This window comes from Mesoplodon densirostris, chromosome 4 (genome assembly GCF_025265405.1).
Source record: "Mesoplodon densirostris isolate mMesDen1 chromosome 4, mMesDen1 primary haplotype, whole genome shotgun sequence".
NCBI lineage: Eukaryota > Metazoa > Chordata > Mammalia > Artiodactyla > Ziphiidae > Mesoplodon > Mesoplodon densirostris.
The window spans coordinates 103,273,951-103,301,204 of NC_082664.1; the positions used below are offsets into that span (position 1 = coordinate 103,273,951).

The 27,254-nt window shown below is 37.1% G+C and overlaps 1 protein-coding gene and 1 non-coding gene across 5 annotated transcripts in view; both read left to right on the forward strand.

The window, feature by feature from the left end:
- Window positions 1–1,377, forward strand: part of MCTP2 (multiple C2 and transmembrane domain containing 2) — a 198,956-nt gene extending 197,579 nt beyond the window's left edge. For all 4 annotated transcript variants that reach the window (XM_060095091.1, XM_060095093.1, XM_060095094.1 and 1 more), the window contains one exon: window positions 1,309–1,377. In XM_060095091.1, the coding sequence (XP_059951074.1) occupies window positions 1,309–1,377 (69 nt within the window). The remainder of the gene's footprint in view (window positions 1–1,308) is intronic.
- Window positions 1,378–11,707: 10,330 nt separating this feature from the next.
- LOC132489723 (U6 spliceosomal RNA) lies at window positions 11,708–11,813 on the forward strand. The gene has a single exon (XR_009532106.1). It is a non-coding gene; the product is annotated as a U6 spliceosomal RNA (small nuclear RNA).
- The last annotated feature ends 15,441 nt before the right edge of the window (window positions 11,814–27,254 follow it).

A 27,254-nucleotide genomic window follows, 5' to 3' on the forward strand; every position in this document is an offset into this window, starting at 1 on the left:
GCCACTGTACCGTAATTCATTTCCCAGCAGCTCCGGGTGGATTGCAGAGACGTAAGGCTGAAAGGCCCCGGAGTGTTTCTTTCCCCTTCATTCCCACTTATAGAGATTAAAAAAGACCTTGTGATGCTTTATCTTTTAACCTTCATTTAATGATATAATTATCTATTAAAATGCATTCTATAAATATGAATTTCCTTGTCAACATTGCATTGCATGATTGTAAAATGGTAACTTGGCCCCTGTTTGTTTGGCCTTGAAGATTGGCAGGCGTGTCATCCCTTAGGGGACCTTCACAAGACACTCTAAAGAAAGCATGCTTTTTTCACGTATCTGCTTTCCACCAAGTGTAGCTCAGTTTATGTGATGGGGTAGGATGTCCTTGGGGAGTTTGGCACAAATACTCAAAATACTGAGCACATGTGGTCTGTAATACAATACTTTAAATAAAGCCATTCCACCATCAGCCTATCAAAGCCCACACACCAAAGCAATACGACTGCAACATACCATCACTTGAGTCACAATGTGAGTTTGTGCCTGCATCCTTGAAGAATGGAAATTCCCATCAAGCCCCCACTAAGGAGTATCTGTGCACAGTTTGGGCACCAGCCCTGAGCGAGGTCATCCAGTTGGATCTGGCGTGAATACAGAGGGACACAACAAAAGAGCATTTGAGGAAGATGTACAGTAAGCTAGTAAGATCTCCGTGTATCTCCAAGAGCACTTGCTAATAACACAGTAGACAGTTTGCCACTGGGGACTCCCCACGTGCTCATATTTGTCACAGATGTTTTAGCCATTACATTGTAAATGAAATTCATTTATAAGAGAAATCTTTATTAGTCTGGGGCCAGCATTAATTTCAACATTTCTCCCCGCTCTGGCAAAAGAAATGTATGTAATTGGCAGAGATTTTTTCCCCAAGATTTTAGATATTTCTAAATAGTAAGTTGCTGTATCATATACTAAGATAAACATTCCCAGGAGGCTGTTATTAAGCTCTTTTCTGGTTGAACACGGGCATACACAGAACTAAAACCATCTAGCAGTGCCGAGAGCAGGTAGAAACCCAGAAACCCATGCATCTCATTAGAAAAATCTGCTTTTAATATTTTGGTTTCAAGAAATGATGCATGACTCTTCAAATCCTTCCTGCAATTAATCCCTCCATGTTCCTGTGTTTAGAAAATGATTCATTACCTTTGAACCTTCCTTCCTTTGCCTTGGTGTGTCCTCGGGGAGCCATTAGCACACTGTGGTGAGCTAGGGTTACCTAACTGCCAGCGTCACGTCTGTCTGTTTTCACAGGTGCAGTATGCAGAGTTGAAGCCCGGCAGCAGCCAGAGCCCCCTTCGGAAGAAGCGCAGCGCACTCTAGGACACACACCGACTTTGGACGCCAGCACGCGATTCCGTGTTGGGTTGATAAGACCAATATTCTCTCTCGTTTAGTGGTATCCATTGTGTCAGTCTGAAATGCGTGCTGTGTGGAACCCTGTCTGTATCTTCCCCCTTCTTCGTGGCACAGATGCACGCACATGTGTGTGCATCCATGTGCAGGGGTGTCTTGGTTGCATCTTGAGTCAGCCCAGCAAAAGGGAAAAACCCAGAGATGGTAAAAGACTAACATCCCTTCTCAAGTAGGAGATAAAGCAAGGCTTCCATGGGTCTGAGCACCCTCCTTGAGAACAGCCAGGAGGCCACTTGGATTCGAGCATGACTTTGAACTCGTTTTCACACATCTGACAGATTATCATTAAGATTCAGTTATTTTCACTCCCCACCCCTACACTCCTTTCAGATGATTGTTCATGAGTCCATTTTTTTCTCTGAGTTAACAAGTCCTTGATAGATAGTCACCGTCCACCCAAATAATATATATTATAAATAGATTTTTAAAAATAATTACCAGGATTAGCCCAATTCTTTAGGGATCTTTCAGCCGTAATTACCAAAGACCTATATGTAAAATTTCAGTAAGCTCCTTGGTGCTGGATGCCAGCCTGCATCATGGTCCGTTGCTGGCAATGGATGCCCCAGGAAGGCCCCAGGGGATCATTCACCCAAAACCTGAAGGTTTCATGAAAGTATGTGGTTGCCTCAAATAGCCATTTCTTCTGACTTGACTTTTTGCTTATCTCCCAAATAAAATCTCGATATTATAGCTTGAGAAAGAGGGGGAGGGGAATGAATGAATGAATTCTGAGAAGTGTTTTGAAAGATAAAGGCTGAGCAACAAGGGACCAATGTATGTGGCTGCTTATCTGATTGTCATACTCCCTTCATTTGCCTGCGTTTTTAAGAAAGTAAAAATGCTGTAGCAATCCAAATGGATCTTTTGTTCCTGAGCAAAATAGGCTACACATAATAAAAATACATCTCAGAACCCCATTCCTAGAAAAGTACCACCCCAAAGTCTTTTTGAGTATATCAGTCTTCAGCATTTCACTGTAACCCCCTCCAAGTAAAAATCCCAATTTTTATGCAGATATAAACTGTATACAAACACCTTTCTGTTCAAATATTTAAGTTGTAAAGACTGTATTTTGTTGACACATACTTTGTGCAGATTTATATATATATATATATATATATATATATATATATATATATGTATTGTAAAGAAAAGTTGAGGTAAAAAGATCTAATAGTGAGTTTTACTGTTTTGTTTTTTTTTTTCTCTCTCTCTCTCTGGGTTGTAATTTAATAATCTTCAAACAAAATGTTTATGAAAAATGCCAAAGATTCTAAACCTTATCATCCTGTGTCTGTTTTTCTTCATATTCTATCTTCCTGGGTTGCTTTCTGGCTGAGCCAGATTTCTGCATGATTTGATTTACTTCAAGTTAATGAAGCTGGCTGAAAAAGAACCTTGCAGAAATTATAAAAGCTCCAGTAAATCTCTGAGTTGTACATACAATAGATACCCAAGAACCTCTTTTGTTAAACCAGTTAATCTTCTGTGTAAACAATGCCTCATTGTCTCACTCCCAACTACCATCTAGTTTATCATAGTCTGTCATTTTGTAACGACCTAAGTCAGACATTTTTAAACAGACACGTGAGATCTGATCAGTCATTTGAATGAAAACTTTCAGCAGCAAAATAACCCCTTATTTGTTTAAAAGTGGAACCAATACTTTATTGTTCTCTTGCAATAGAATTTCAAAATGAAATAATTTGCCTGAAAAGAAGGCATCATTAGTTAGACTTATCTCTTCTGTAGTCTGACTGGAATTTTCAGCATTAAGTTTAGGACACAAACAGCAGCTGGGATGCAAGAGCAAGGACAGAAACAACCTTTAATAAACTATGGAAAACAACTGTTAATTGATTAAATAGGCATGGGATGTTAAAAATGAATGCTATCTATAAGTGAAATGTTAAGATTCATACAAGTAGTCAAACTCGTATGAAAGATTCGGGGATGCTTTAGATAAAATTTATGGATTATGGTTTCACAGTGTGATAATTAAAGATAATTTAGTAGGAATGTTGAAGTCTGGCCAAGCTCTCCTGGTTCTCTTCTCAAACCTCACAACACGTTTCCAGTCCTGCTTGGTGTCTTACAGGCATCTCTTCCTCAGCAGTTCGGAAATTCAGCATTATCTTTCCCTCCATGTGTTCAGGACCCCTAACCCCACAGTCTCCTTCTAGCTTTGTTATTCCCCTTATTGGCACAGGCATCTTATGGGCTGGGAGGCCCTTGGCATCCCTTTTTTTATTCCTCATGCTTTTATCACCATCTCCCAACCCATAAAATCTGGTAGATCAGTGTTGACACATTATCTTGTCCGTTTATGTTTTGTACATTGCCAATCGCGACCACCCAAGCCACCGCCGAAGCTGAGGGCTCTGTAACCTCTCACAAGTCAAGGTAATGGTGCCAATTACATTATGCCAGGTCAATATTCATTCAGATTATTCTTTTCCCTGTAAATACTTTCTCCCCAGTTTCTATCCAAATTAATTCTACCCTCCTTCAGAACTTTCAGAAGTCTCCTGCCCACATTGGCTTTCTTAGTTCCTTGGCTGGATTAGAGTCCACCTTTCTCTTTTGCACCCCGACATCTTAGATATCTTTCTGGCATCTGCCGTATTCTGCCACCGCTCATAATTACCAGAGGCCTTGACTTCCACTTCCCTCCACTGGATAGCCCATCCTATCTGGCATCTAATAGTCACTCAGAAAATATATGATTAACTGACCAGGTCATAGAGAACATTTCTTTCTCTGCCCTTTCATGTGTGATTCTCAGAACAGAGGCCTGAGCTGGATAAATTAGTGTGGTCAATCCCAGGAAATAATTTCTTGCATTAAGTGCACACCTCATATTATGTGATACTACTTATAAGCTCTGGCCATGTTGATTATAAACTTCTAAATTAAACAGTGTCATATTTGGAGAAGTCCTTACCTACATGTCAAAGGAAAATATAATGTTTATTTGTAGGTGGTAAAACAATTTTTGATTCTTATTATTTATCACTGAACAAACATATATTGAATGTTGATGATATACTTGAACAAAACAGAGTACATTCCCTTGGTAGAGCCAGACATTAAACAGATATTTTCAAGCAATGGCATGACATTCTCAGATTCAGCTTTTAAAGAGATCATTCTGACTGCAGTGGGTACACAAGCAATTACGAATGACCAGAGAAGAGCCAGTTGTAGAGCTCCTGATAAGTTGATGTTTGCCTGGACTTTCAAATAAGGGCACTGGAAAAAGAAACACATATAAGTGAAATCAGAGAATGGTTAATAGATTAAAGTGAGCAGGACTTCACAGTTGCTTGACTATGGAGTGAGGGAGAGAGTAGATCAAGGATGGCACTCAGTCCTCTTGTCTCTGGGTCTGGAAAGATCATCTTGCCTTTTACCAAGAGAGGATTGTAAGAGCAGCCAGGGGAAGAACTGCAGGAGCCCAGTTTTAGATGGCGTTGAATTTGGGATGCTTGAGAAGCCTCCAAACGGGGATGTCTATGAGGTGACTGAAATGGAGCTAAAAGAAATACACTGTACTTGAGAGAGATACATTTAAGGGCCAACGGTCATAGAAGATGAATGAAGCTACATGCTTTAAGAGATTAAACTTGGGCTTCCCTGGTGGCGCAGTGGTTGAGAGTCCGCCTGCCGATGCAGGGGACACGGGTTCGTGCCCCGGTCCGGGAGGATCCCACATGCCGCGGAGCGGCTGGGCCCTTGAGCCATGGCCGCTGAGCCTGCGCATCTGGAGCCTGTGCTCTGCAACGGGAGAGGCCACAACAGTGAGAGGCTCGCGTACCACAAAAAAAAAAAAAAAAAAGAGATTGAACTCAACACACACACAAACACACACACACACACATATATATATAAAGATTAGTCAGCTAAGACTGTAAATAGAATTAAATAGGAAAGCAGTAAGCATGTGCTGTCATAGAATTCAAGGATAGAGCATGTTTCCAGAAAGGTGTGGTCAGTAGTGCTAAATGCCACTGTGATCACATAGATTGAGGACAGAATGATGACCTTAATGACATGGCAGTTTGGGAGGACCTTGGCAACGAGTCATTTCAGGGGAGCGGTAGGAGTAGAAAAGATTGGGGTTGAGACGTGAGTGGATGTCAGAACGTGGAGACTGAATGGAGGTAACTTTGCAAATGTCCACTGGAGGGAGATGGGGGAGAGAGGGCAGAGATTGGGAATGAAAGAAGGGCTACAGGATGATTGTAGTAAGAGAAAAAATTAGATGTGTCATGAACTCAGTGTACACCCATCAGCTACAAAAATTCTTCATGAGTATGAGATGGCTTAACTATATTCATTATTTCAAATTATGTTCTGTCAAAACCCATCTCTCATTTATGTAGTCTTAATCTAACTTTTATGGCAACAGAATGGTTGAAAAATCGAAATAGAATATTCTCTGAAAATATAATGAGTAGTCAATTGAAAATTGAATAAAAGTTGAAGGGTGACTTCTCAAGAATGGCTTAAAGCACATTACCTCTTTATATAGGTCTCTTTGTATAAAACCTGCCATTCTGTTCTGGCATTTTAATGTAATAATTTACACAGGAAAATGGATACTCAAGCACATCAGAACAGTTAACATTTTATAGCACTTATCAAATGCCAGATACTTTCTAGGTGCTTTAGATGTAATAACACACTTAATAATTTTTTGAAAAGCAACTATGATATTCCTTCTAAATAATTATTTTTTAAAAAAACAACACTGATCTTATACAAACTCTCCTAGAAAACAGCAAAAAAGATTACACTCTTCTACACATTTTATGAGGCCAGGATAATCTTCATCCCCAAACCCAACAAGATGATACAAGAATGGAAAATTACCAAAATCCCTTATGAATAAATGTAAAATTATGAAAGATATATAAGCCTCTACACTGAAGAAAATGAGTGAAAGGAAGAAGATATACAAATGATGGGGTTCATGGATTAGAAGTTCAATATATTAAGATGTCAGTAGATTGAATGTAAACCTGGTAAAAATTAGAGGTTTTTTTTTTTGCAGAAATTAATCAGCTGACTCTAAAATGTATATGGAAATACAAGAGTTCAAGAATAGTCAAAGCAATCTTACAGGTAGTAACTCTAGCAGATGTCCAGATGTATTACAAAGCTATTGTAACTAAGACAATGTGGTATTGGCACAAGTGTGGACAAATATGTCAAAGAAGTAGAAAAGACCAGAAGCAGACCCACACATATTTGGTAACCTGTGACCTAATTTATGTCAAAGGTAACATATTTGCAATGCATAGGGAAAAGACCCTTTTGGAAAATGATGCTGGGTTATTTTAGTATCCATGTGGATAAAATGAATCTTGACCTCTTCCATATATAATTTACAAGAATCAATTCCATATGAGTTTTCAGGTCCAAAAGTGGATGGCAAACTAAAGATTTCAGAAAAAGACATAGGAAAATATTTTCACATCTATGTGATAAGCAAAAAGATTTCTTAAACTGGAGACAAGATGCTAATCATAAAGGGAAAATACTGTTAAGTTGTTGATCATTACAATTAATCTTTTCCTCAAAAAATATGACTGAGTGTAAAGATAAACCACAAAGTGGGAGAAGATATGCAATCTCTATATGTAAACTGACAAAGGATTCTTATCCAGAATATGTAAAGAATTTCTACAATGAAAAGGCCGACAACCTAGTAGAAAAATGGGCAAAAGACTTGAACAGGCATTGTACAAATGAGCCTATCCAAATGGCCAGCAAATATATAAAAAGGTGCTTAACATCATTAGTCATCAGGCAAATGGAAACTGAAATCACAAAATGATACAATTGCACAAAGCCAGAATAACTAAAGTAGGAAAGTCAATATTAAGCATTATCAAGAATATGGGGAAAAAATTCTCATACTTGCTGGTGGGTGGGAACATAAATTGGTACGACCACTTTGGAAAACTGGTTGGCAGTATCTATTAAAGTTGGCTCTATGAATACCCTATGACCCTTCCCCCACGTTTACTCTTAGGTTTATAACCAATAGATATGTGCATGTCAATAAAAGGCATGCCCGAGAATATTTGTAGCGGCGCTACTTGTATAATTCCAAACTGGAAACAGTATAGATGATAGATAGATAGATACCCATCAATCGCTGGGTTGATCAGTAAATTGTGACTCTACAAAGGAATACATAGAGAAATGAAATGAAAAACTGTTACATGGAACAACATGGACAAATTTCACAAACAATGTTGAGCAAAAGGAACAAGACAGATGCACAGATAAATGCAATGTATGATTTCATTTATGTCAAGTTCAAAAACAGGGAGAATACAGTCTATGGTGTTATAAGTCAGGAGGCTGTGGGGATAGTGACTAAAAGAATCTATGAGTGGGCTCCTGGGATGATGGTAATGGTCAGTTGTTTTGGTTTGGACTCTAGTTACATGAACTTGTTTACTTTGTGAAATTCCCTGAACTTAAGACTAATGTAATTTCCTGCATGTTTCCTAAAAAAAAAGAAAAACAATGAAGCATGACAATTTTATCCCTAATTTACAATGAAAGAAACCAAGACCAATCACTGTTAAGTATTTTAAACATGAAAAGAGAGAACACCTTCAAATAAACCTTTAAAATTGTGTAAGAGTTGGGAGTCACTTTAAATGATAAACCCAAAGAAGGCAGTTCTTACATAATCTTATTGCCTTTGAGTGTTTGATTTCATGTTAAATCAACCATCAGTTTTAAAAAATCTTTATTATCAGGAGTACTAAAAATGACTTCTAACTGATTACATGATGAAGCATTAAAAAGTTGCTTTGCATGAGCAAACTGACCCATAAAACCTCAGGATCCTAAGTGTTCTAGAAATTTTTAACTTTTTACAGTTTATACTTAGGTTCATTGAGCCTGGCATCCTAGGACAACATCTCTCACATGAGTTATTTTTTTTCCCTTTTCACATATTAAAGCTTGTAGAGCAAAAAGGTGATGGAATTTTTGTGGTTCCTGAGAAAGGTTATGTGTCTTCTCTCCCATGGGAAGAAATAGAGATAGATGATGATAGATGATAGATAGATAGATAGTTATAGATAGATAGATAGATGATAGGTGATGGATAGATAGATGATAAATGGATGATAGAGATAGATGATAGATATAAATATAGATGATATAGATGAGAGTGTATGTATATACATATATATACATATATATATATATATAGCTGAAGTGAAAAGTTTACCTTCTTAGGCTCAGTAGTTGGAGGCCTACAAATTAAACTCAACTAACAGATAAACAAGAGAAAGAACAGATTTTAACCAGGTAAGGGAGTTCACAAAGAAATGTGACTCAAAGAGGGCGGTTGAATTTGGGACTTAAACACCATCTTAAGAGACGAAGGGAAGGAGGAGAAGGGCATGTAAAATGGGAAGACAAATAACTTGTTAGAGGGGAGAAGGGAGGAATAGCACATGGGAAAACAGATGACTTTTAGGAAAATTAGATGGGCCCTTAGGAGACCAGACGGATGGGAGATAGAATAGTTTTTTGGCAATCAATGTCTCTCTAAGTGTGGTGCCTTTTCATTGTCCCTGGTGATAAGAGTCAACCTTCCTAGGTTGCTCTTTGGCAGGGGATTTAAAACAACTGAGTTCTTTTGGGAGGCTCTGCTTTCAGTCAGATAAAGGAGTTCAGAAAAAAAAAATCATCTGTTGATTCTCAAATGTCTTCAGCTCAAAATAATTTTTATGTCACAATGGTATATTCTGTACTCCTTCAATATGTATATACGTACACATGTATAGTCGTACGTTTTTGTGAAATTTCACATATCTCCAAAAATTGATCCAAAGACTCCGATTAAGAACCCAAGAACTGTGCTTTCAGGTAAAACATTAGAAGTTTGTCTCTTGCTGCATTTGAAACCTCAGGGTGCAGGGTGTGTTTTTCTAGGAGCCCAATGTCAGTAGCCTGCTCATTGCCAGAATCCGACTCATTTATTTCTGATCCAGCTTTTCTCTGGGAAATGTTTTATTAAGCTAGTCTTTATAGGCTGAATCCTAAAATTTCAGTTGGTTTTCCATTCCCTTAATTCATTACAATAATACATACAAGCTTCTACCCTCCATGTATTTTCACTATCAGATCAAAACAACTGGTTGGAAAAGTGAAAACACATGAAATCATTTGTTTAACTGCATAATAAATAGCTGCCATAACTGACTCAGTATGCATCTACCCAATAAATGCTTGCTGTGAGTTTGTTTTTGTTTGGGCATTTTTATCCCCAAAAGGCCTGCACAAGCCAGAGCAGTGGTCCAGCCAAGCAAAGTTAACAGGGACAAGTGGAACGTTCCTGGCACAGTGAAGGGAGACTGCAAGTTGGTTTTATTTAGTTGAGGCCTGAATCACCTGTATGTTACGTAGACTCTATGTTGGGCTGCACCCAGGCAGAAACTGGAGGTTGCTGGACGCGAATCTGGTATAAGAAGTGGGAGGCTTTGATTTGCATTTTTCTAATGATTAGTGATGTCGAACATCCTTTCATGTGTTTGTTGGCAATCTGTATATCTTCTCTGGAGAAATGTCTATTTAGGTCTTCCGCCCATTTTTGGATTGGGTTGTTTGGTTTTTTGATATTGAACTGCATGAGCTACTTGTGTATTTTGGAGATTAATCCTTTGTCAGTTGCTTGGTTTGCAAATATTTTCTCCCATTCTGAGGGTTGTCTTTTCATCTTGTTTATGGTTTCCTTTGCTGTGCAAAAGCTTTTAAGTTTCGTTAGATACCATTTGTTTATTTTTGTCTTTATGTCCATTTCTCTAGGAGGTGGGTCAAAAGGGATCTTGCTGTGATTTATGTCATAGAGTGTTCTGCCTATGTGTTCCTCTAAGAGTTTGATAGTGTCTGGCCTTACATTTAGGTCTTTAATCCATTTTGAGTTTATTTTTGTGTATGGTGTTAAGGAGTGTTCTAATTTCATTCTTTTACATGTAGCTGTCCAGTTTTCCAAGCACCACTTATTGAAGAGCTTGTCTTTTCCCCATTGTATATTCTTGCACCGGTCAGAATGGCCATCATCAAAAAAATCTACAAACAAGGACTTCCCTGGTGGCGCAGTGGTTAGGAATCCACCTGCTGATGCAGGGGACACGTGTTCGAGCTCTGGTCCAGGAAGATCCCACATGCTGCGGAGCAACTAAGCCCGTGCGCCACAACTACTGAAGCCCACGTGCCTAGAGCCCATGCTCTGCAACAAGATAAGCCACCACAATGAGAAGCCAGCACATCGCAACGAAGAGTAGCCCCCACTCGCTGCAACTAGAGAAAGGCCTTGCACAGCAAGGAAGACCCAATGCAGCCAAAAATAAAAAATAAATTAAAAAATTAAAAAAAAATTCTACAAACAATAAATACTGGAGAGGGTGTGGAGAAAGGGAACCCTCTTGCACTGTTGGTGGGAATGTAAATTGATACAGCCAATATGGAGAACAGTATGGAGGTTTCTTAAAAAACAAAAACTGGAACTACCATATGACCCAGCAATTGCACTAGTGGGCATATACCCTGAGAAAACCATAATTCAAAAAGAGACATGTACCACAATGTTTATTGCAGCACTATATACAATAGCCAGGACATGGAAGCAACCTAAGTGTCCATCGACAGTTGAATGGATAAAGAAGATGTGACACATATATACAATGGAATATTACTCAGCCATAAAAAGAAACGAAATTGAGTTATTTGTAGTGAGGTGGATGGACCTGGAGTCTGTCATACAGAGTGAAGTAAGTCAGAAACAGAAAAACAAATACCGTATGCTAACACATATATATGGAATCTAAAAAAAAAGAATGGTTCTGAAGAACCAAGGGGCAGGACAGGAATAAAGACACAGACGTAGAGAATGGACTTGAGGACACGGGGAGGGGGAAGGGTAAGCTGGGATGAAGTGATAGAGTGGCATGGACATATATACACTACTAAATGTAAAATAGATAGCTAGTGGGAAGCAGTCACATAGCACAGGGTGATCAGCTCAGTGCTTTGTGACCACCTAGATGGTTGGGCTAGGGAAGGTGGGAGGGAGATGCAAGAGGGGGAGGATATGAGAATATATGTGTACGTATAGCTTATTCACTTTGTTATACAGCAGAAACTAACACAACATTGTAAAGAATTATACTCCAACAAAGATGTTAAAAAAATAAAACATTAAAAAAATAAAAGACTGATGTACTAAAATTGGAATGATACAGAGATTAGCACAGCCCCTGTGAAAGGATGGCATGCAAACTTGTGAAGCATTCCATAGTTTTTAACAATAACATTTGTGAAATAACAAAAAAAATAAGTTAAATATGACTTCAACTTTTAAAAAATAGTGAAATACTGCACAGCAGAAATAAGATTTCAAAGGAATTTTGAAAACAATGAAATACGTATTGAGTGCCTACTACATGCATAGGAGGTATAATGACTTCATGTTTTCTTGTGTGTATTGCTATAATATCCAGACATTAAAACCAGTGCCAGTATTTCAATTCAATTCTTCTTTTATAATATTTCAAATATTCTACAAAAAGCTTTATTTTAATTTTTACCCTAGAGATATTTTCCTATTAATGTGCCTGGCAGCAGTTGACCAGTCAGATAAAAACTCCTTTTGATGTAAGTTTTTAAGTTAGTAGGATATTTCCAAATTGGTAGAAATACTAATTAGGAAATACTCCAGTTTGAGAAATTGTGAAATTAATAAAACTTTCTTGCTTCTGATTAAAAAAAAAAGAAGAAGTGGGCTGCACCGCCTCTGACTTTGAGAAAGTGTCAGACATCAATGGCCAGGGACAGGTTCTCTGGTCATGCAGCGCCATAACCTTGACAGAGCTGTGCTTACTAGGGGAGGGACACAGGTACCTGTTGTCTCAACTCTGAAACTTTTGTCCTTGAGTATGTATACTGATGCCCTCAGGTGCAGCAACTTTTTCCCCAGGGAATTTAGAAGTGCAAGTGCTACCTGGCTTAATGCTCTGAGTAGAAAAAAAAGCCCCTATCATAGGGGCTTCCCTGGTGGCACAGTGGTTGAGAGTCCGCCTGCCGATGCAGGGGACACGGGTTCGTGCCCTGGTCTGGGAAGATCCCACATGCCGCGGAGCGGCTGGGCCCGTGAGCCATGGCTGCTGAGCCTGCACGTCCGGAGCCTGTGCTCTGCAACGGGAGAGGCCACAATAGTGAGAGGCCCGCGTACAGCAAAAAAAAAAAAAAAAAAAAAAAAAAAGCCCCTATCATATAAAAATAATATTTCTTCTTTTTCATATTGTCTGTACTATGTGTGTGTGTGTATATATATATATATATACTATATATATTCCATTTTAAAATTACCTGAAATGTTTGTGCTGAGTATTCTTTTCTCTTCCAAAGCATTAATAAAGATGCTAAAACAGGTCAGCACATAACATTGATCCCTTCAGACCACTGATCAGACACTTCTTTTAAACTAGATCCAGGAGCATTTATCACTATTAAGGCCTTAAAAAGTAATTGGATTCAACTAATCAGTCTGTATTTTTTTTCCAGCAAATTAAGCTGAAAATTGGAGCTTTGTGAAATACCACTGAATCTTCTATGCTGATTTTAAATAGCAAACAGAACTTAGGACCTTTTTCCAGATAACCCCTCTCACTCAATACTCTCAAGTTTAAGCTTCATAATTTATAGTAGTATATTTGCTTTTAAAACTCTGGGCCGTTACAATCATCGCAGTCGCTACTATTTAATGATGGTCATTTATATTCAAGGCACTTTGAAATCATAGTTTTAGTCAATTACAAAGATGTTTTGCATAATTAGCAGGGTCTGTCTAGGCATAAGGTTTTGATCTGTGCTTCAGTTCTTGATATTACATGAACCACTTTGAAAGAGTCATGGTTAGGAGGTTGTGGGGAGGTGAATACTCTAAGGTCTGAGCCATTTTAGAACTATTGACTTTTGAATGATAAGGTCTCCTGACAGCTCTTTCCCGTGTCTTATAAATGGTAACTTGGTCAAGCTGTCCATTCCTATCAAGTATTCATATTGACTGTTCCTGTGAAAGATTTCCAAATGAATAGTGTCTCACTCATTTAATAATTAATGCCCCCTTTTCTCCTAACCCTTAGACTTCAGCCTAGATTTTGATTATTCATAGTCCTGTGGAACATGAATGCAATGCACCTGTGGTCCTAAAAGTTGCCATTATACACTAATATGTATAAAATAGATAACTAATAAGAACCTGCTGTATAAAAAAATAAAATAAAATTCAAAAACAAAAAGTTTTAAACCTTATCATATTGCACTTCTCTCCCAATGTCCTGATAAGCTATACAATTGTTACCTTATTTAATCTGTGTTTCACTCACTTTCTCTCTTTTACAGCTGTCAATTCTCTAACTCAAAGATGGCAAAGATTTTACACGTCCTAAAACAGGCAATTTAAAAGGGGGGATTTAAAAACTCAGAGGGCTGGTTGAGCCCAGATTTGGACTATATCAAAATGAAAACCAGTTCCCTTCCTCCAACTGCCTTTCATTAACATTTGATTGTTATTGGCTTGGGTGACCTCAGTAACCTGGAGCTAGAAAGAGAGAGGTTCAAGTCCAAGATTGGGTGCTATGGTGGTAACTACTGTATGTCTGGGCAACACACTAATCTTCCTGGAGCCCCAATTTCTTCTTTTCTAGATTAGAAATAATAGCACCCAAATTAACAGATTTTGAATAAAGAATATAAATACTCGGCAGTGTCAGGCACACACTCTTTGCTTTTATTAAATTAAGATATATATGTGTGTGTGTATATATATATATATATATATATATATATATGCAGAAAAGTGCATATATCAAGTGCACTGTTTGATGAATCTTTACTAATTGAATATCATTATGAAACCAGCACCCAGGTCAAGGAACATGACATTACCAGCACCCCAGAAGCCTCTCCTGTGCCTCTTTTCATTCTACCCCTCAAGGGTACATGCACGTTTTCTCAAACTTGGCACTATTTGTATTTGGAGCCGGATACTCCTTTGATGCAGAGCAATGGCAGCGTAATGTTTAGCAGAATCCCTGGCTTCTGACAATTAGATGCCTGTAGTATCTCCCAATCCTGCCAAAATATGACAATCAAAGATGTCTGTAGGGCTTCCCTGGTGATGCAGTGGTTGAGAATCTGCCTGCCAATGCAGGGGACACGGGTTCAAGCCGTGTCTGGGAAGATCCCACATGCCGTGGAGCAGCTAGGCTCGTGTGCCACAACTACTGAGCCTGTGCGTCTGGAGCCTGTGCTCCACAACAGGAGAGGCCGTGATAGTTAGAGGCCCGCGCACTATGATGAAGAGTAGCCCCCACTCGCCGCAACTAGAGAAAGCCCTCGCACAGAAACGAAGACCCAACACAGCCAAATATAAATAAATAAAATACTGAATACATAACTACTTAAAAAAAAAAAGATGTCTCTAGATATTGTCAAATTTTGGGGGGGTGGGTTGGGGTGAGGCAGAATGTCCCCCAGGTGAGAACCTCTGCTATATACTATTCTTTATACCACTAGGAACTAAGTCCTGAGGGTCACCTCCTGTGTGAGCTGTCACTTGTTCTCCTCTGTCTTCCCTCCTCTGTGGAGACTCATGCATTTGAGAGAAACTTCTGAGTACCAAATACTACCAAGTATGTACACTGCTTAGGAGTTCTGAAATCTACATCCTCCTGGGGCCTGGGGCTCCAAATGTCTTCTTTTCCCATTTCTCCCTAGCTCCTACCAATTTTTGCTAGTAGAAGTGTAAATTAGTTCATCCACTCTGGGAAACTGTTGGCAGTATTTATAGGGATTTATTAAGCTGTACATATGTGTACCCTATGACTACCCCATTTTGAGTATTTACTTAATCATTTACATCTGGCCTTTCCCAAAAAGAGATCTGAAGTAATTTGCAACAGACAACATTAACATATTAATTAACCTGTATATTTTAGTGGAGTATTACAGCTGAAAATAAGAAAAATTATTTCCTTGATTTGTACTACAAGAAAGCTGGGGAGTTCAAGATGAAGGTTAATATTAGTATTAATTGTTTTGTAATAAACATTCTTGTTTATAATTTGAATCAGATTCCAAATAAGTTCACATATTTCATTGTTAATATATCTCTGAAATCACTTTTAAGCTTGTATGTTTCCAATCTGTATTTTTTGTCTCAATTTATTAGTTAAAGAAACTGATTTTTTGTCCTGTAAATCTTCTGATCATCTGAATTTAAATGATTGCATCCCCATGGTGTCATTTAATATGTTCTCTGTCCTCCTGTTCTCTGTAAGTAGTAATTGGAAAGAGATGTTCTCAGATACAGTTTGTAGTATAAGGCCCTGACAATTAGCTTTTTGGATTGTAATGTAAGTGCCTGACATTAAAGGCATCCATTTCAAAGACATTCATCTTGAATGAACACATTGTCAACTAGCCATTATGTAAAGAGCCAGGCCACCCCACCCATGAAGTTCTCCTTCCAGAAAGTCCTGGCTGACCTAGATAACTGATCTTTTTGGTGACCCTGCTTTTCCTTTCTTCTACTTTAATTCCCACTCTTATGGTTTAAATTCACCAATAAATAGTGAACCCACAAAACCCTAAGCACTCCACCCTTGACCCCAGTAAAGGCACAACTTCAAGGTCCATGCTTTCTTTCTCTCTCTCTCTCTCTCTCTCTCTCTCTCTCTCCCCCCATGACCTTGTTGTATGGCCCCAGGCATGCTGTGTACCCTCCAGGACCTGTGAGTAATAAATCTTGTTCATTTCAAAGTTCCCTGATGGTTGTCGCTGAGGTGTCTGCAGGCATCTTGCAATCAGAATAAGAATCACAAGGGCTGCTCCAGCCACTGCATTCAAAATGTCAATGGGGACTCAAGATGGGCCAAGTTGAATGTTCCCAGATATTCCTAGCTGATAGCATTACTATTGATAGGCTGAGACAGAAACAAAATAAGGTTTGATAATTTTTGATGCTATTTCATAGTGCTGCTATACTCTGCCATCAAGAGGCATATAATGTTAGCAATGAATGAAGTCTAGATCCATTACTTCATTAGGACTGCAATATAGGAATATTTTACATTTAGTGTTTCTCCTTATTCATCAGCTTATACTTCAAAAGAAGGAAGTTCAAGTTTTTTTCCCTTTATTTACCAAATTTTAAAATAAAGATTTATTCACATTATCCATTCACATCTAATGTTGATCAATCAGATTTTTTGTCTCTATGAACCAATGGATTTAAACATTTTTAAATGTTTCAAATTATTGCCATTATTATCCTTATAGACAAAGTGTCAATGAGGTCTCTTTAAGTTGGCTTCTGATTCCTTTTGACATGATCTTAGTACTTTTTGATAGTTTTCTTGGTATCTGATATGATGAGATGCATGAAGCTCATTGTGCACCTACCTTACTGAGGATTTAGAATCAGCCATTTCTCCCAAGAGCACTGGGTTTTTTTAGTGGGAAATGGTATTTCAAGACCACAGTCTGGGTGCCTTACTAGCATTCTCTAGAGAAAAAGAACTAATAGGATATGTGTGTGTGTGTGTGTGTGTGTGTGTCTAAAGATAATGAATTGGCCCACACAATTATGGAGGCTGGTAAGTCTCAAATCCACAGGGTGAGCCAGCAAGCTGGTGACCCGGAGGACCAATAATGGAGTTCTAGTTCAGAGGCTGGCAGGCTTAAATCCCAGAAAGAATCATGTTTCAGTTCCAGTCTGAAGACAGGAAAAAAGCCCATGTCCCAGTTCAAAGGCACTGAAGTAGAAAATCCTTTCTTACTCAGGGAAGGAGAACCTTTTTTTTTTTTTTTCAGGCCTTCAACAGATTAAATGAGGCCCACCCACATTAGGGAGAGCAATCTGCTTTACACAGTCTACCAGTTTAAAGGTTAATCTTATCCCAAAATATCCTCACAGAAACACCCAAAATAATGTTTGATCAAATATCTGGGTGCCCTGTGGCCCAGTCAGATGACATGTAAAATCAAGCATCACACGGGGTGCTAAAAGTGCTGAGTACAACTGAGTTTCTCATTGTTTCTAGCTCTTTTCAATACACGATAAATTCATGCTGATACTTCCAGCTACAGGGTTTTGACTTAAATTCTTTAATCTTACTTCTATGTCTTATTTGCCTATATGGAGAATTCCAGTTTTCAATTAAACCTAATGTAAATTAGGATATTACAGAATTAAGCATGTTCTTTATCCCAGAACACAATCACAGCAGTCTCAGAATAACAATACCAGCACTACCACTAATAATATTATTACAGGTAATTATTTATTTATGTAGTTTTTTTGTAGTTCTTCAAATGATTGTCTTTAAGTCACATAGAATGGTTCTTCTCTGGAATTATGCCACCGATTGCATACATATGTAAGTTAATTTGTTTTATTTTTTTTTAGGGATTGCTTTTTAAAATTTAATTTGGTTTTATAATTGGTAAAATAGTTACTCTCCTCCAAAGTCAAATCTATGAAGTATTATCACCTTCCCCCCAAAGTAACTTTTTTTCTCCTTCCATCACATTAGTTGTATTAAAAATTTTTTTAACATAAGCACACACACACACACATGTTAGCATATGTGCTACTTAGAGAATTAGTATCCTACTAAAACACTTTTATCCAACTTACTTTTTACACTGAACAACATGTTCTGGAAAGCACTCCATCACAGTATATAAATATGATCCTCATTCTGTTTTGCACCTGTGGATGTAGCAAGTAATACTTATTTAGTTCTTTCCATTTATTGCTTTTACCATTGACTTTGCAATGAATTGTTTTGCACATCTTTCTTTATAATTTTACCAGTGTTTCCTCCTAGATGTTGAATTGGTCAAAAGGTAAATATATAGGTAATTTTGCTAACAACTGCTAAATCTTCTTCTGTAGAGCTTTTCAATTTTACATTCTCCCAAATAATATTTGAGAATGCTTGCTTCCCCCAGGCTCACCAGCCCAGTAGAGTGACAAACTTTTGAATTTTTCCAATCTGATAAGTGAAAAATGATATTTTAATGTAGTTTTAATTTGCATTTCTCTTATTGTGAGAAATGCTTTTCATATGTTGAATATCTATTTGCATTTCTTTTTCTGTGTAATTTCTGATCATTTCTCTAGCCCATTTTCATACAGAGATGTTGGTGTTTTTTATATTTTTAGAAATTAATTATATAGGAATATTAACCCTTCATCTGTGATATAAGTTGCAAATATTTTTCCAAGTTTGTCATTTTTTAAACTCTAATTATAGTGTCTTTCACCAAAAAAAATGTTTTAGTGTTTGTATTTTTTTAATAAAATCATTTTATCTATATTTTTCCATATTGTTCCCAGACTTTTAAGGAAGTGTTCCTCATTCACATGTCATAGAAGAACTCACCCATGTTTTTTGTTATTTGCTTTTTGTCTTTTTTTTTTATTAGTTTCTGCTTTATAACAAAGTGAATCAGTTATACATATACATCTGTTCCCATATCTCTTCCCCCTTGCGTCTCTCTCCCTCCCACCCTCCCTATCCCACCCCTCCAGGTGGTCACAAAGCACCGAGCTGATCTCCCTGTGGTATGTGGCTGCTTCCCACTAGCTATCTACCTTATGTTTGGTAGTGTATATATGTCCATGCCTCTCTCTCGCTTTCTCACAGCTTACCCTTCCCCCTCCCCATATCCTCAAGTTTTGTCTTGTTTTTTAATACTTGACTGATTTTTACTATTATATTTTAAATATCTGTTTTCTACTGGCATGGTGACTGCTGTTAAAAGTCTAATCAGTCTGATTCTTTACTACTTGTAAATGACTTACTATTTTTCCTTGGAAGTCCAGTAGATTTACTAGAAAAATGTCTACATGTTGATTTTTCTAGTTCAGTTATCCCAAGTATATTTCAAAATGTAATATCAAGTCAATGTATAGGTTCTGCTGGGGATATCCTAGTAAAATTGCTGAATCATAAGGTATGCAAATCAAGCTCTAGAAGATACATCCAATTTCCCCAAGTGGTTGTACCTGTTTACATTTCAAACAGCACTGTAAGAGAGTTCTGGTGGCTCCAGATTCTCTTCAATGCTTGATATCTCCACCCATTTCATTTTAAACATCAGACATGTATGCAGTTGTATCTCATTGCAGTTTTAATCTGCATTTCTGTGATAGCTAAAGAAGTTAGGCACATTTTCATATATTTCCTGATCATTTAGATATTCTTTTCTGTCAAGAGTCTATTCAACTCTTTTGCCATTTTTTTCAAAATGAATCATCCTGATTTTCTTTGATTGTTTTGTAGAATTTCTTTACACATAATCTGCATATGAATCATTTGTCAGAGATATGTATTGTGAGCATGGTTTCCCCATTTTATGACTTGGCTTTTCTGTGTTTATGACTTGTCAACGGTATCTTTTAACGGAAAGAAGTTCTAAATTTTAATGCAGTATAATTTATTACTTTTTAAATTATCTGTGTTTTTAGTATCTTGCTTAAGAAATTCTTTTCTACTCCAAAGTCATGAAGATTTTCTCCCGTGTTTGCCTCTGAAAAGCTTTATTGAATTACCTTCACTCAATCCAGAATTGAGTTTGGTGTACTGTGTGAAATAAGGCTGGTCATGCTTATTTTTTTCTAAGTTGATATGTATTGACATCTCTTTATTCATATTTACTTAGAATTATTTTTCCTGAAGTTTTTCTGTGGGCATATGGGTCAGGATAGCTTCACAGCTATTGTCCTTGCAAAGTGATTAAAAAAACATGGCTTTGCAATTTGAGTTCTTCCTCCTCTTCTCCTCTCAACAAGTGGTATCTAAACCTTCTCTTTCTTTTCCCCTATTGGTCCCTGTCCCACTCAATTTTGTTTTTTATTCATAGATATTTCTGACTCACTAGCAGATTTTATTCTGGAAGGAGCTATTCTATTGGTTTTGAGATTGGAGAGTTCATAGTACCCAGACAGCTCCACCGTCCTCAGAGCTTATCACTCACTCACCTAAAAACTGGAGCGTGCAAAAGTCCTTCCTAGTTTCAGCTACTGTTCTCACATTGCTTGCCCTATGTCTCAGTGTATCAATTGGAAATTTGGGTGTTCTTTTGATGTCAGGTCCATCAGATACCCCATGCTTCCTCTGTTTATACCATGTAGGTTTTAAAACTATCAGTAGTTTGTCTTCACCCATTTATATTTTGGGGTTCATGAGGATGTCATGTAATCTAATTTGGATGACTTATGTTTTATGTGAGTTTTGGTTATGCTATTATAGTTTCTCTGTGTGTCTTTATGAAATGTTTTGAGAAGATTATTTATATCTATCTATCTATAGATAAAAATAATATATATAATCTTCCATACATATAGATACATGTACACATCTATATATCTCTCTATATATATATCTGTCTTCATCATATTCCCTGAATTTCTCTCAGTATAATTATAATTTTCATCTTACAGAGCAGGAACAAAGCCGTTAGAGAATCTTGGTCAAAGCCAGATTGTGGTAATAAGTGGAACAGGACTCGAACCTACATCTATAAAGTCCAACAAGGTTAACACTGTTTTACTTCTACTATTCTGTAGTCTATTTATATTTCTTCTTCTCGTTAAAAAATTCCCCTCCTGGCATGTTTCATAGTGTACATAACACCCTAATAGTCTTGCATATGTATATTATTTATCAATAAATGAGCTACAATTATTGGAGGACTGTTCAAAATACTTTACCCAGTTTCCACAGTTTTAAAAAAATGTAAAGATCTAGTAACTTAATCACTGTGTGTTAAATTATGTAAAAGCAGGAAGTTTGAGTACTTGTTATAATGAAAGAAAATAAGAACCTTAGAAAACAAAGAATCATTTTAATCTTCTTTATAATAGCCAGCTGAGGGAAGATGATGAAAATATCCAAGAAAGGATAAACAGTTTTCATATCGTGTATTCTGATGGTGTAGATATCTAAATCTCATACATAACAGAAAATACACATTACTGAAGTTTCATATCACATTAGCTGAATTCGAAAAACAATGATTTAGACAGATAAACATTTTGATGAAAATTGGCTAAATAGTACACACCAGACTATTTTTCTCCCTTCCTTTACCATTTGTTAAAAGTATAATAAAGTACAGTGAGAATGCCTGAATGTAAAAAGTCTCCTAGAATTTAAAAAAAATCAAAGTCTGATTGATAAGCAGAAATATTCAGTGATGTTTAATTTTGATGCAGAGTCTCCTCTTTAGGTTAAAAATTATACATTGCATTAAAGAGAGTCCTATTGTATTGGTTTCTGTGGCTGCTGTAACAAATAACCATAAGTTTAGTGGCTTAAAACAACACAAATTTATCTTACAGTTCTGGAGGTCAGAAGTTTGAAATGATCTCACTTGGGTGAAAATCAAGAGGTCAACAGGGCTGCATTCCTTCTGGAGCCTCTAGGGGAGGACGGTTTCCTTGCCTTTTCCAGCTACTGAAGGCCAATGTACCTTGGTTCCTGCCCCCCTTTCCTCCATCTTTGAAGCCAGCAATGCTGGGCAGAGTTTTTCCCACCCTGCCATCTTTCTTGTTGTCTTTTCCAAGTCTTTTTTCTACTCTTAAGGACTCACTCTTGTGAATTTTTTGGACTCAACTGGATAATCCAGGATAATCTCCATATTTCAGGCCAGTTGATTAGTGACTTAATGACATCTGCAATCTTAAGTCCCTTTTGCCATGTAGCCTAACATATTTGCAGGTTCTGGAGATGAGGATGTGGACATCCATGGTGGGCCATTAATCTGCCTATCATATCCACTATGGTTTTCTAATCTAATTTAACTATTTTGGGTACAAGTACATTTCTTTTTTTTTCTTAGAGATTTTGTCATCCATATTTATTTTCAAAGCAGATTTCCTATACTTGTATGGGTTATACTCACACATTTACACGTGCATGCACACATACACACGTAAACACATTCCTAATTTATTCAGAGCATCACTGAGAAACAATAGTGGGTGAAAAAACACATCCTATTTATAATGAGACAACATCCTTAATAATGGCTCAAATGCAGCATGAGCGATATAAGGAACATCAAACTAGGAATCAGAAAATCCATGTTTTTGACCTGAATCTGCCCTTTAATAAACTTCAATGTAAAACATTAGTAGTAGTAGTAATTAAGCTGTATAGAGAGTCATGGGCATTTATTTAAATATCTCAGATGTATTCTCCATCATTAAAATTCCATTTAGGAACCTCAGGACCAACTAATGCTCAGCTGCAGAGGTAAAGGATGGAAGGAGGATAAACCTACCCTAAATTTAACAATTTAGCAGAAAAGAGATGCTTTTATATGGTAGGGCCTGAATAGGAGACTCATCTCAGCTGAGTAAGGGCCAAACTCCAAAACTCTAATTCTTGACGTCATCACCAATGCTAATTGTTGAAATATTGAATGCAAAATTGCAATACACCTTAACTCAGTTTCTCCACTAAAGTAACAGGATGAAATATTTAAGAATAGAACATAAACACTGGCATAGGGCATAAAATATTTGCATTGTTTTAAGATCTTGGCATGGGATTAGTCCATTTGGTTCTGTAACAATATACTGCCTCAATGTTCAATGAAAGTGAACACTGAAATTGATCATTAGATATAGTTCGGGTTTATAGTTCCCCAATTCTCAGTTTCAATTATCCATGTTATATTGTCTCCTATCATTTCAGAAAATCACAAGTTGCAATTGTAATTACATAATTCTTTTGGAACAAGCTGTCAAAAATAGAGGCTTAAAACTAAAATTTCCAGTCCTTTAAATTGATTGGTTTGGGGAATTTTTCTCTCTGGATTTGGGCCATGATTGGATTGAAGTAATTGATCATCTTATTAATAGTATATTTAAATTTTAACTGTAAAGTTGCATTCCTTCTAACTCACACTAGGAAATGATTATGTCAGAACTAGAGACTAAAGCCAGAAATTGTATATTAATAGAAATACCAATTAAGCTGTGAGTTGCAGAGGCAGATTTGAATCTTTGCTCAAACCTAAATACAGCAACAACAACTTGCAGAATTTCTTTTCTTTCTGAGTCTGTTTTCTATTAATATCATGAGCTGCAGAGAACTCAGTCTGCTGAAGAGATATTAGGCGTGCACACTTGGGAATACACATATGCTTTTCAGAAAATAGACAACAGTTCAGGCTAATGAGAAGCATTCACCTGAGGAATTCATCATGTTTTAATAGGTTTGTCACGTTGACACGAAGGACTTCGTGAGTCATCATTTGCCACAAAGGTGAGTCTCTGCAGTGGATGGCAGTTTTGCATTTTAGGACTTGATGAATGGAACTTCCACTGTTGGCATCTACCTTGCCATCTACAATCCTTTAGGATGTAAATTTAGCCTAGATTAGTTTTGTAGATAATTTTTTTTAATGCTGGACCAAGAGAAAAGTTAACTTCTTAGCTGTGTAATCTCACTGTGCCTTGAAGTTCTGATTTGTCAAGTGTGGATTTTTTGTGGATAAAAACTAGCAATTTCATGCAGATAAAGCACGGGGGTGGGAGGTGGGGAGAGGGGCAGAGAGAGAGATGCCAGCTGTTTAAACAATTTGGAAAAGTGCAAGGTATTTTTATCATTATTGGAAGTGATACAATTTTTTTTTGCTAATTTAGGATAATCTATGTTTAATATGTAGATTTCTACATTGTGAAGTAATTCCAGGTTATGTATGAATTTTCATTTTTCTTTAATCCTTTTGATCACATGCCTGTATTTCTTGTTCTGTTAACTTCAGGCAGTGTTTCACCTCCTCTGTATTTGCAATCAGAACACCACTGTCCCACCCCCCGCACTGTGCCTCATCATCCTTGCGCCCACCACTCCCTCATACCCGAGATATCCCTTCCTTACTCTCTTGGGTCATATCTACGGGTTCCTGGACTACATGTCTTTCTCTTTCTTATGCTGCAGTACATAGATAAATGCTTTTCTAAGAAAGAATATACAGTATTTGAGCCCTTTACTGTCGGAAAATGTATTTATTTAGCATTCACACTTGTCCAGAGTTCAAAGGTTATATGTCAGTGCTGGTTTCACAATAATTCTCCCTTGGAATTCTGAAGGCATTGGGTCTGGTAACTCATAAGAGCTTGGCTGCCAAGCTAACTCAAGCTTTGTTGGCAACGTTTTTCCCTTTCTCATTAGCTTTTTTTTTTTTTTTTTTTTTAAGAATTTTTACTCTATCTCTGCTTAGAGATTTCACAAGGTTCACCTAGGTGTGTGTCATTTTTCAATTCATTCCAGTTAGCACTCAAGCTGAAGTGAACCCTTTCAAGCTAAAACTTATTATCCAGCTCAAACCTGGGAAATTGTTATCTATTATATATGCAATAGTTTCTGTTCTTCCATTTTCTCTTCTTCCTCACTGAGACCACTGTAGGCAGAAGTAAGATGTCTTTGAATAATCTTTTGTCTCTTTTTTCTTTTCTGTCATATTTTGCTTTTGCTCTACACTGTGGGAAACTTCTTTGCTTTTTTCTTACAATCTTTTGATTAACTGTTTAATTTGACCAATCATATTTTTAGTTTCTAAGTTAATTTTTTCCCTAGTCATCTTTTTTTAATCATCTTGTCAAATCTGAAGATAATAGAATATTTTCTTCCTTTTTCTTTTTTTAAGTTTAAGTTTTTGTCTGTCTTCCTGAATTATCTATTTCTTCCATGTCAGTTTTTCTTTCCCATTGCTTGTCTTCCTCACAGGTCTGTGGATTCATTGTTGATTCTTCTTATTTTGGAATGAAGAATTGGATTGACTGTGCTAGGCAAGAGCTGTGGGTTTTCTCTGCTAATGTGTCAGTAGGTCTCATTCCTGATTAGCCTGTATTAGGAAGGAGATCGCTGTGAATCTCGGAAGAGTGTATCCGGTGGCAGTATGTGCTTTAGTTCAAGTAGGCAGAGTCAGTAGGCAGAGTTAGTTCCAGATTGTGAGTCTCCCAAATCCCAGGATCAGGAAAACTTTTTCTGGACTTGCCAACGCAACACTATAAACATGAATATTACTAATAGCTAACACTTAACAGGCACTGTTCTAAGTATTTTAAACATAATAATTATTTATTCTTCAAAACAACTGTGAGGTAGTACTATTATTATCCCGCATGGTACAGATTAGCAAACCAAAGCTCAGAGGGTTAAGGAAATTGTTCAAGGTCACACAGCTTGTAAGAAACAGAGCTGAACTTTATATCTGGCCAGTCTGGCTCCGGAGTTACATATTCTACCTTGACTGTTACATATTCTACCTTAACTCTCTTCAGAAAGCTCATGTATTCTCAAAAGAAGAGACCCCCAGTTTTATAAGCTGAGCTCATGCTGGTGTGTGCCTCTGTATAAACTTCTTGTGAATCTCCTTCTTCCCAGACCCTTTCCCATTTATGTACCCTTAGACCCTGTCAACACCAAGCTGAGCTATTTGAAGGCTGCCAAAGACAGCGGAGCTCCCTTCTCCACTCCACAGGTGTGGATGACCCCACTGGTGTCACCTCCTGTTCGGCACTCCTCACCCCCCTTGTTATTACTGTGTTCCATTCATCAAGACACTTCTCCATAGCTCTTGTCTGAGATGACTCTTCCTCGACTCTCTTAACTCTTGTTGATTTATTCTCATTTGTACTATGTTCTCATTTTATTAGCCTCTCATGACGCCAGATGAGCCATTCTACCATGTTCAGTTAACCAGATCTTTTTAAATTTAGTCTTTATTTTATATTGGAGTATAGTTCATTTACAATGTGTGTGTGTTAGTTTCAGGTATACAGCAAAGTGAGTCAGTTATACATATACATATATCCATTCTTTTTCAGATTCTTTTCCCATATAGGTTATTACAAAATATTGAGTAGATTTCCCCATGCTATACAGCAGGGCCTTCCTGACAGAGAAAGACAAATATCATATGATATCACTTATATGTGGAATCTAAAAAAATATTATACAAATGAACTTATTTACAAAACAGAAACAGATTTCAAAAACAAATTTTTGGTTACCAAAGGGGAAAGGTGGAGGGGGGAGGGATAAATCAGGAGTCTGGGATTAACACATACACAGTACTATACATAAAACAGTAAACCAGATTTTATGAAACCAGATTAAACACAAGTTTCAGCCCTTACTTTCATACTTATCTACTCAAATGTCTTAAAACAACCTGCGTCAATTAACATTATGATATAATCTTTCTAAACTACTAATTAGCTTTGATTAATCCAACTTAGTATAGTGATAAAGAGGGGAATGTATTTTATTGTTTTCAATATGTCTAGACTTAAATTCGTGCTTTGACATACCTAAAAGCCTATGTGTATGATAACACATCTGAAGACACTTGAAATTTTATTCTGAATGGGAACTTATTGTGAAAATGTATTCAATTTCCACTAGATACTTCCATAATTTTTGAATATTGAATAGGGACTTAAGCATTGAGTGAGTCTTGAGGATCTAAGACAAGAGAAATTTAATTCTATGTCTATTTCTCAGGTTTTAGAAACAGGTTTTACTAATATAATACAAATTAATATTTAAAAATTTAAACTTCCTTATTGTTACCTAAAAAAGAACCAGTGAAGTCGGTTCTTAGACATTTCAAGTCACTGAATATCTTTCTTTCCTATGAGAGAAGTA